This window comes from Lepidochelys olivacea, assembly GCF_965140295.1.
Source record: "Lepidochelys olivacea isolate rLepOli2 genome assembly, chromosome: 26".
Taxonomy (NCBI): Eukaryota; Metazoa; Chordata; order Testudines; family Cheloniidae; genus Lepidochelys; species Lepidochelys olivacea.
In genome coordinates, this window is record NC_140436.1 from 10,855,048 (window position 1) to 10,866,646 (window position 11,599).

Below are 11,599 nucleotides of genomic sequence, written 5' to 3' on the forward strand. Positions count from 1 at the left end.
ACAGATGGCCATTGCAGCCATGACACAGTTTAGAGTACCCTCGGGGTGTACACTATATGTGCAAGACAGTGTTTCTGCAACCCCTTTTTCTTTAGATGACCTCTGTTCACACAAAACAGCCTGTCCTCAACCGCAGGCCATGCAGGGTATTTTATAATTTCAGAGCAGTATCCACTTTCCTCTACTGCTCGTCTAAGATTCAGACAGCTGTTTCTTAATATCTACAAACAATGATGATATCTTTGGCAGCGCCCTTGCATAGAAGCTGTCTGAAGCTATTTTCACATCAGTCTTCTCCCCTCAGCCTCCATAGTCCATCAAATCCTATCTTGCAGCCTTTCTAGCCTGCCGTCGGAGCAGGAGGAGGGAGGAAATGGAACATTTTATTTCTGATTTATTGTTGGTACATGTATATCCAGCTACCCACTAGAAGGCATCGAAATTAAAGAGACAAACCCAGCAGTTGTTGAAATAGACACACCATCTGGCTGCCTATGCCGATGCAACGAATCAAACAATTACCACTGAATTAAAAGCTACAGCCTGATTGCCTAAGGTGCTAAGCACCCAATCCTCCCATTGGACCAGACTGTCCCCAGTGGCAACTTGGCACCACATGAAAAGGAGTACTTGTGGCACCTTAGAGACTAACCAATTTATTTGAGCATGAGCTTTCGTGAACTACAGCTCACTTCATCGGATGCATACCGTGGAAACTGCAGCAGATATTATATACACACAGAGATCATGAAACAATACCTCCTCCCACCCCACTGTCCTGCTGGTAATAGCTTATCTAAAGTGATCATCAAGTTGGGCCATTTCCAGCACAAATCCAGGTTTTCTCACCCTCCACCCCCCTACACACAAACTCACTCTCCTGCTGGTAATAGCCCATCCAAAGTGACAACTCTCTTCACAATGTGCATGATAATCAAGGTGGGCCATTTCCAGCACAAATCCAGGTTTTCTCACCCCCCCACCCCCATACACACACAAACTCACTCTCCTGCTGGTAATAGCTCATCCAAAGTGACCACTCTCCCTACAATGTGCATGCACATTGTAGGGAGAGTGGTCACTTTGGATGAGCTTTTACCAGCAGGAGAGTGAGTTTGTGTGTGTGGTTTTTGGAGGGGGGTGAGGGGGTGAGAGAACCTGGATTTGTGCAGGAAATGGCCCACCTTGATTATCATGCACATTGTGAAGAGAGTTGTCACTTTGGATGGGCTATTACCAGCAGGAGAGTGAGTTTGTGTGTAGGGGGGTGGAGGGTGAGAAAACCTGGATTTGTGCTGGAAATGGCCCAACTTGATGATCACTTTAGATAAGCTATTACCAGCAGGACAGTGGGGTGGGAGGAGGTATTGTTTCATGATCTCTGTGTGTATATAATATCTGCTGCAGTTTCCACGGTATGCATCCGATGAAGTGAGCTGTAGCTCACGAAAGCTCATGCTCAAATAAATTGGTTAGTCTCTAAGGTGCCACAAGTACTCCTTTTCTTTTTGCGAATACAGACTACCACGGCTGTTACTCTGAAACTTGGCACCACATGTGGCCCAATCTCATCTGGTAGCATTCACCACCACTGACCCCTTGTGTAAATGGCTGCAAAAGGTCCATGGCACCAGAGCATGAGACCCAGCTCAGCACTTTGGAAAAACAGGCCATTAGTATTTAAAAAATGCAAAGCGTCTGGAGTGGAGGGACATCTGATGCAAAACTTCCATGTAGCTTGCTTGCATTTGGTTTTTGGGATTCAGTGGTGTCTAGTGTTTAGGGTGGCGGACTGAGAATCAGGATGGCTGGATTCTAATCTCTTTTTATCAGCAATGTGATGTGATGGTATGGACAAGCTGTTTATAATTCCTCTTTCACAGATTACTTGTCTGTAAAATGGGTATAATAAGACTACCCCATGGCACAGAGAGGGTTCAGCGCTCCTAATGTAGTTGCCTCAAATCCCACCACATTCCTGTGCGTTGGAACCACTCCCCTCTGCCTGGGATCATTGTTCTGTTTGGCATCTTTTCACCAGCACTAACATTTACTTTGAAAAAGGAACCAGAAAAAGCAAAACACCCCCCAGCCCCCCTCACCTCCCAGACCTCCCCACACACCAACACCCTAAATGGAAAAAAAACTGTGGGCTCAGAAGCCCTCCAGTGTCTCTTTGTATGAGTTCATATCTGGAAGAATGAGCCTGTAATATAATAACTTGGATTCCGACAGTAGAGAATTTACTGTGGGATCATTCACAGGTGGAAATTATTAGAAAAAGCTAAACAGCTTAGAGGGCAAAGGTTTTGTTTAAAATACATAACAAACTGTAACTTAGCACCATTTTTATAGCAGCGTTACAGAAAGCAGTTTTTTGGCTTCACATCGGCAGCAGGCTAAGGAGACATTCTACTTAACAGTTTGTCTCTTTCAGGAAGGATACAGTACAAGCAACTAGTTTTGGTAAATAATACTCCCTCTCCTGTCTAGTTGATAAATAGTTAGAAGCAGGACATGAGTGAAGAATATTTGATATAGATGCAAGATGCAAATTCCAGATTTCAAGCATGGGGAGGGGGGTTGGCTCTGGAGTTTTGTATCAGCCAAAGGTCGGGGGGGACATTGCTAAAATTCTGAGCCAGAATTCTAACAGCAGCAGGAAAGGGGAAGCATGAACCATTGTTGCCAGTTCTTGAGATTTTATCATGAGTCGTGTGATATTTGGTGTTTTTCTTAAAGCCCCAGCTGCTGGAGTCAGGTGATTGCATGAGACTCTTAACTTTCATTTTTTTAAAAGTTCGTTTCTAGCCCTCCTGGTTGCAGATAAAAGCTTGAAGATGTAACCCAAATGTATCCTAAAGGCTCAGAAAGCAGAAGGCAAATATAAAACCCCCAAATATATCCCTCTCATGATTTTGAAGCTATCTCCTGATTTTGAGAGCTGACTCGTGCCTCAGTCTGGCCATATTGTTGAATCCATGATTTGACTTCTCAGCCCATTTCTTCTCCTGGGCTCGTCTCTGTGGGATCAGAGGACTCAGATTGGGAATCACTTGTATTCTGCAGCAGGGTCAGTAGGTTCCATTGTTACCTGTGGCAGATCTGTCAGCGGAATATACTCCAAAGACAAACTCTGAAGGTGAGAATTTTGCCTTAACTCTGCTAAAATGAGAGCAGTTGTGCAAAATCTATTACATCACACAATGGCACTGATTGTAAATTCAAGTGTAATCTCAGAGGCTTGCCACCCACGGTCTCTAGCCCCTGTGTGTACAGATGTGGTGGGGGGTGGATACACTTCTAGCAATATCTGACAGCTGAATCTGGCTGTCACTCTCACAGCTGTCTTCCCTCTGGATTACATTGTAGGGGAATTCTTACTGGAGTTATTGGTCCACTGCTGAAAAATTGCACTGATTATTTCCCATCCTTTGGATGTGTTGGGAAAAAGCATGCCTGAACTCATAAGCAAATGTCTGGTACGAAACTGTAGGACATCTGTGTAGTATTTGAATAGGGCTGCATCTGTTTTCATGGAGGGCAAGTGAGATCCTAGGGTGATAGTAGTCATGCACATACCTGGACAGCTAGAATGAACCACTGTTAGCACAGATGGCTGCATGAGTGGACTGAGTTGATCATAAGGCTAACTGTCCCAAGAGCCTGCAGAGACACCTCCAGATTAGTTGATATGCCTGATTATCTAGATATCCAGCCATAGTCATCAATATAGCCAGGTTGGTCTTGCCAAACTCTGTGGCCATGAGGCAGGCGTTGTGGGAAGGAACAGTTCATCCTCCTCAAATACAAAGCCGTAGTACTCCTTTGCCATGCTGGCATTCTAACCACTGGTGCCTCGACCCTGGCTGACATTCATGTCTAAGGCCCTACCAAATTCACGCCCATGGAAAATGTGTCACAAACCGTGAAATCTGGTCTTTTGTGTGATTTTACTCTTTACTAGAAGGTAAAAGTATTCAAAAGTACACCCCTGCCTTCAGAGCGGGGCACCCGGCCAGCAGCTGCTGCTTTCCGGTCGCCCAGTTCTGAAGACAGCGCAGAAGGAAGGGTGCCAATTCTGTCACGCCCCCTCCAATAGACTTGCGACCCCCTGTTTGAGAAATGGTGGCTTAAGGGCTTTACATGTTTTTATGTTGCCATTTTTAAAATACATATTCATATTTTCTTATGACACTGTGAAATTTAAGATTTCATTATCTGAATTATATGAAATTATATGAATTATAAATTATATGAAATTCAAGATTTTTAAAATGCTATGACCGTGAAATTTATGAAAATGGACCATGAATTTGGTAGGGTCCTGTTCATGTCCCTTCACAGGATCTCATAGGCTATGACTGCTGGCTATAGACACATGCTGGCTGCAATAGAATCAGCGAGCAGTGGTCGCAAGGATGGTTCTGTGTGCACTTTCACAATACCACGCAAGCTGGAGTTACAGATGTGGGGCTGGTCCATCCATGATTAGTCAACTTGCATTTGCTACTGCACGGTTCACTCCAGATGTGAACCCTTTTGGGTTTCTCAGAGCAGCCACAAGGATTGGGTTAAGAATCTGGCCCATAAAGGGGCCTTGACTCCGACTGTGCACCCAGAAAAATAAACGTAGATGGCTGATTTGTGAGTAGGAGTACCACTTCACCACCAGCCTGGCCTCGGCTCCTACATCATCGCCACGCTCAATAACCTTTTTGTTTCTCTTTTAGGGCCGCTGTATCAATTTCACCCGAGTGAAGAATGCTGAGGCACTGCCGAAATACCCACTCAACCACGCACACCCACCCTCTTCTCCACCCCCTGCCCCGATCTACAACCCTCCACCCCCTGCCCCAATCTATACCCCACCTCCTCCCAGTTCTCCCACTCCTCCCACCCCATCCCCATCATCCACTCTCCCTCCACTGCCCCCGCCTCCCCAGGCCCCGGCCCCCAACCGAGCCCCTCCTCCCTCCAGGCCCCCCCCCCGCCCTTCCGTCTAGGGGTTCAACCTTGTCCCTCTCTCTTCCAGAAGCATTCGGAGGGTTCTTTCAGCAGTACTGTAACAAACCTGTCTTGGGGGGGTTATAGGAGGCCTTTACATTCTGAAATGGGTGACAATAGAACAAACCACTTATTAGTCTTTTTATCTATTTATATATAATCCCACAATGCATCAAGCGTCGCCAAACGAGCAAGGAGACAAAATCCAGGGGCTGCAAAAATGAGGCCACTGGAGAAACATCAATCACTAATGTTCGCTTCAGCGAGGTTCTTGCCCCCTCCCATCCTCTGTGAGTTACCACAGTGATCCTGGAAGAAATTGGAAATTAGACTAGCTCTTAGAAAATTCAGAGACCACAGGGCAATCCTCCACGGTGAAGGGCACAGCTGAAAGCTTCCTACAGACCATGTGGACATCACAATGGACTACTTTGCCATGACTGCGTGAGTTCTCTTCTCGTTGCAGTGCTTCAGATTAATATGGAAAGCTGATTATTCTCACACACCTGTAAACAGCAGGATAATATAACGAGGAGTGTTAGACCTTTGATTTTTAATCTGGAAAAAAAAAAAAAGCAGCCATCCCAACGGACTTTGTTCTAGAGAATGAATGGGGCCATCATCCTTTAGTTCCCAGGAGGGTGTTGGAGTAGGTGTCAGGCTTATGGATTTGTGTATGTTGTTATGTGGAAGTGTGGGTGAACGAGGCCAAAGTACTACTAGAAAAATGAATTACGTGTAAAATAAAAAGAAAACCCACAGGAGGGCTCCAACCCCACACCTGAAGAGGAAGAGTTAATGAAAGATCAGCGTTCAAAGTTTTCAGCAGGCAGTAGGGGTCCGGAGACCACTGAGCAAAGGAACCTGTGGAAGAGAAGGTTGTAAGAAGAGTCATTACGCTACTCTTAGCTAACGGCACCTGTCTGATGAGTGCAGCAGAGTAATTCAGGGACCGTTTCCATTTTAAAATGAAAGTTTCTGAAACAGCTGAAGTGGGAATGAGTGGTTGGTTCTATTAAGTTTTTTTAAAAAACTGCGATCCCCTTAGGCTCCTTAAATCCTGTTATTGTCATCAGTTTCACAGAATCTCACCACTGCCTTTTTTGTTTGTAAATTGCCTTCTTCTGCCTTACCAACTTCTCTGCTTTGATTTTTGTTTTCCTTTCCTGAATAAGCACTGGATGTCTCCCATACACTTTGTCAAAGGGACACAGTGCGGCTACACTTTGCTCTTGTCACTTCCATTATCAGTTGTTGGCCAAGGCGAAGTCATGCACAAAGTTGCCTGAGATGGGAATCAGTCTTCCAAGAAATGCACTGGCTGCATTTCTCCATGTTTTCTCCTTCTTTTTTTCTTTTTCCCAGTGGGACCCTCCCCCCGTAGTTTACAATACTGCGTATGTACATGTTTTAACCTATAGTAAACTTCCTGAGCACCTGCCTTTGTAACACAGTGCTAGAAATAGATAAGATCAAGATTAAAGTCAAACCTCCGCCCCCCCCAGTTTACTTTTACGATCAGCTCCCATGACATGAATATCTCCCTGGAAATTGCCACGTCATAAAGACAAATCATCTTTGTAGCTACAGTTCTATGACTGTCAAAGAGTTTTCATACTCATATAAAGCAAGTGGTTTCAACCACAGATACGCTTTGCCAAGTAGTTACTCGTGTTGTTGGAAATATTGCTTTTCCAGGGGAAAAGGCTATACAAGAAAGAGGAACAGAACAGATATAAAGATAAAGACCGAGTCAAGGAATGAACTGGGATATCTTTTGTTCGGGACCTTTATAAACAGTCCCTTTCTATCGGGCTCAGATTCATCCCAGTTGGCACTCACTAACCCTTTGGTCAGTGTGTCTTATGTCATATGAAACAAATAACTTCATACAGGGATCACAATGGCTCTGAGGTCTGCAGCCATGTGCGGGCTGTTCTGTGAAAGGGCCGATGTATCCACCATCACAACTGTTTTGTCTGCAGGCAGCACAGAGCAGGCCCCACTTTTGACATTCACTGGGTTAGATGCTACTCAGACTGTAGCAGGTACTGGTCGGTTCAACAAGATGACGTTAGGATTGTCAAGTGGGACTGGAAATCTTGGAAAGCCCTGCAAAGGTTTGGTTGGACTTCCCCTTGAGATGGATGCCATCTAGTTAAATAGCTGAAGATGGAAAGTGTAATAACTGGGAATAGTGTAATAATGTCCTGCAGGATTGCTAGGTATTTCTCTTAACAAATCCTCAACGATACAAAAAAGTTTGGAAAGAAAATTATTTTTTAACCAAATGACATTAAGAATATATTTTTGTCGTGTCAACCAGTAAATCAGAACAATTGCTGGGGAAAATAAATGAGTTTTACTACTCTTGGACTAAAAGTAGTGTTTGCAGATTCCTATAAAAAATTCTTTACCACAATTTAAGAGGGAAAAAACCCCAAAAAACCAAACTTAAACAGAGTAACAGAAAAGCTCGATCAGGCCCCCAAAAAATAATTTTAATGTATCCCTGTACTACAATCCTTCTCATGAGTAAAAGCAAACTCCAAATTGTTGTTGTATATATTGTTATTGCATGCTTACCATATGTTAGATGGAAGCATTTCCTATCCAGTGTGGATAAAAGAACATTTTTCAAGTTGTAGTAAATTATTATAAAGCCAATGATATTTCATGGCATGTTATTGTATCAAGCTGTGCTTGTTGTATTTTTGTTCTTTATGTTTGTATTGCTTTTTATAAATGTACAAATATTTCCTGTAGTGACGAATACCTGCTTTACATAGCATTAATTGAACTACAAGGACTATGGGCTACATACGCCCCTCGATCTGCTGAATGGGAGTCATGTACATGGATCTAGGGTAGTCTATAGCCATACTGCAGTGGGTATGTATAGTGATAAGCAAAGGGCTATTTTTTATTAACTGAACACAGAATCATTAACTGGTTATTGACCAGTTATTTACTAGACATTGAACATGCTGGTTATTAACTGGACATAGAATCTGAGTGCCCACGGGCAATCAAAGTTACTTGTTTTCAGCAGACCCTGACCATGTAAAATGTACTCAGCAAAACCAGGGCAGATGTTGGCTAGCAGAATTTACCTCCAGTGTTGTATTTAAAATCAACCTATGTGTGCACAATTATGCAGCTTTGGAGCCTGGTGCCACTGAAGTCAATGGAAGTTCTTCAATTGACTTCAACAGGCACAGGACCACGGCCACGTTTTCTGGGGATGCAATAGGTGCATGTACTAAATTGAAAGCGACATGGCAAACGCTGACCTTTGTGCCCATTTGTGTGTTCTGACGAGGCTTTCAGCAGGTGCAAAACATCTAGGTGCACTGTTCTTTTCAGACACGTGCTCCTTCAAATGCGTGGCCCTAAGTTCCCAAAGAGATGATCCTAAACAGCAAAGCTCTGAAATGACCTTTCCCAAAGGGGAGAAAGTTTCTGATAGCAGATGGGTCTTTAATCTGTAGCAACCTGCATGAAACTTGGAGGCAGGAGCACAGATTGCAGGAAGGAAGTGTTCAGAGAAGGCTTCAGGAAGTCAGCCTGTGTGCAAGTGGCTGGAATGCTAGCTGCAGTTTCAGCATCCCTGTAAATAAAGGGCCAGTTCTCTTAATAAAGGGCCAGTTTAGGTTTACAAGCATGGAGTCCTTTTATGTATTAGCCAGCATGTGGTGTACGAAACATAATCTAGCAGACAAAAGCATAACAAAATCCAATGGCAGGAAACTGAGGCTAGACAAATTCAGACTAGAAATAAGGCACGCATTTTTAACAGTGTGGGCAATTAACCATTAGAACAGTTTACTTAGGGACATGACGGGTTCTCCATCACTAGAAGATGGGATGTCTTTCCTAAAGTTATGCTTTAGCTCAGGCAGAAATGATGGGTTTGATGCAGAAGTGACCGAGTGAAATTCTGCTGCCTGTGGTAGGCCCCTAGAGGGTCAGACTAGATGACTGGAAAGGTCCCCTTCTGACTTTAGAACCTGTGAATTTATGAAAAATCAGGCCACGGGGAACCACCCGGGTCGCTGCGCTCATATCTAAATTTCATTGTATTGCATTAATATGAAGAGAGAAAAAGAAATAACTACGGTGTGGGGGGTGGAGAGAGAGGGCAGGGAAGTGAAGGCACCTTTGCCAGAGCCAGAATCTGAATGGAAATTCAGACCAAAAGGACATATCTTCAACTGAGTGGGACTATGCTGATTGACGTCAGCTGAGGCTTGGCCCCAAACCCATCGAACTTGTGTGCCTAAAGTTAGGCTCCTACTTTTATATTTGGGCACTTTAGTAGAAGCGAGCTGAGTTCCCAAGGTGCTGAGCCCCCACCAACCTCATTGAAATCAAGGGGAGCCACAAGTGCACGGCACTTTTGAGAAAGAAAAGCGGACTCCTTTTGTTGAGGTGGAGTTAGGGGCCGAGCAGAGAAAGGTGGCTGGAAAGGGAAGCTGGAGAAATTCAGGCTGACAATAAGGTGGGAATTCATAATGATGAGAGTAATTAACAGGGAGGGTAATTAACTCACGGAACAATTGACCAAGGATTGTGGTGGATTCTCCATCACTGACCATTTTTAAATCAAGGTTGGATGTTTCTATAAAAGATCTTCTGTGGGAACTATTTTGGGGAAGTTCTCTGGCTTGTGTGAGGCAGGAGGTCAGACTAGATGATCACAGTGGTCCTGTGTGGCCTTGGAATCTATGAACTCGTCTACACTCGAAATGCTACAGTGGTACTGCCAATTCTGATGGGAGGGCTTCTCCCGTCACCTCCCTGAGAGGCAGTAGCTAGGTTGATAGAAGAATTCTTCTGTCCACCTACCTCTGTCTGCACTGGGGTTAGGATGATTTAACTACATTGCTCAGGGGTGTGGATTTTCCACACCCCTGAGCGATGTAGCTGCATTAGCCTAACTTTGTAGTGTTGACCAGGCTTATGAAACTTTAGGCAACCAGGTTTGAGAACGTTGGCCGTAATTTCACAACGCCTTCCAGTGACAATTAATGCTATGCAAACAAGGTTGAATGAACTGGTGTACTGTATACAGACATATGGTACCCTATGTATCCTCTCCCAATAGAACTTTCCTGTTATACATATTACAAAGCTGTCGTTCCAAGCTAGCCATTTGGAGGCAAATGTTCATTACAGAACAAAAGGAAGAAGCTGAATGGTGAAACATCTGCCCTGCAATTTCAACAGGAATTAGGGTTTCATTTTTTGTATCCTTTTTACCACTTGCACATGCAGAAATATAGACGTAATAGAATTGGTGTTGATCGCAATGAACAGCTCTGAGTGATTTGCTCTGACTAGGACACTCAGGCCCGGGGCTTATATTATTCTTTATTCATGTACATTTTTTATATGCAATGCTCTACGTCAATCTGTGTCCAACAGCCTGAAAGAAATATGCAGTAGCATTTGATGAGGATTAAGAACATTACAAAATGCTGAAAAGTTCCAAGCTGCTGCTGGCTGTAATTTGAAGCCTTTGTTCAGATTAGCCTTGTGATCTTCCAAATTCTCCAGATACTCCATGTCGTGTCAAAACATGTTTTGTCATCATTTAGATGATGGGGAGTTGGAGTGGGGGGGCTGCCTAGTTTCTTTGAGAACTCGAGCAGTGTTCGAGTCAAGAATACTGCTAATAGCTGGGGATGATGCAGCAGTGGAAAGGAAACATGCTTTATAGATCGATATTGACTTCAGTGTTGATATCCCAGGACTGGTTGGAAGGGGACAGTTAAGCCAGGTTTAAATGATGATGTTCTACTCCCTGTGTTTGTTGCATGTGTCATTTGTTAAATTCAGTCATTACCCTTGCTGATCTTGAGGTTATTATTAAAGAACTACACTAATTCAAGCCTGTTTCCATATGTTTTGTTTACTAGACAAAGGTGAACGCACTAGGAGAAAAGCAGGAGAACCTGCTCCATGTAAAACTTCCCTTTCCTCAGTGTGGAATACTGGTGTTCTGCTATTGTGGGTTTCTAATAGAATATTTCCTTCCATGGAGGAAATGAAGGGAGATTGATGAAGATGGACACATAAGCAGCATGACCAAGGCCCCAATCCAGCAAACCATGTAAGCACAGGCTTAAATTTAAGGATGTGCTTGAGTCCCGTCGACCTCAATGAGTATGTCTACACTGCAATTGAAGGTGGGCTTGCCTGCGCACTCTAGCTTTAAATCGACCTAGTGTGGGTAACAATGGCAGTGTAGACACGGCTGCTACTCTGAAAAGTGTAGACATGATAGCACAGACTTCAGCATGGGCCAGTAACCCCAGTACATACGCAGGGTCCCTGGCGGGCTTGTATTCAGGCAGCTGACCTGTACTAAAGCCTATGCCAACCATGTCAACACTAGATTAAAGTTAGAGTGGGTGTGCTTACTTATGCTACAGTCGAACCTCCCTTTGCACTGTAGACGTATTCAATGGGAGTTAAGTAACGAGCCGAAGCATTTTGCTGAATTGGGGCCCTCCTCGCACACGGTGTGCAAATAGGAGCTTGCAAATTGACAAGCCACAACATTCTTTGCCAGATCTGTCTCTCCATC

At 44.1% G+C, this 11,599-nt stretch overlaps 1 protein-coding gene across 1 annotated transcript in view; it reads left to right on the forward strand.

Annotated features, from left to right (window-relative positions):
- The window catches only part of ANTXR1 (ANTXR cell adhesion molecule 1), a 179,000-nt gene extending 168,100 nt beyond the window's left edge, over window positions 1-10,900 (forward strand). The window contains exon 18 of the mRNA XM_084615065.1: window positions 4,734-10,900. Within this exon, the coding sequence (XP_084471191.1) occupies window positions 4,734-5,006 (273 nt within the window). The 3' untranslated portion in view covers window positions 5,007-10,900. The remainder of the gene's footprint in view (window positions 1-4,733) is intronic.
- Window positions 10,901-11,599: the final 699 nt, after the last annotated feature.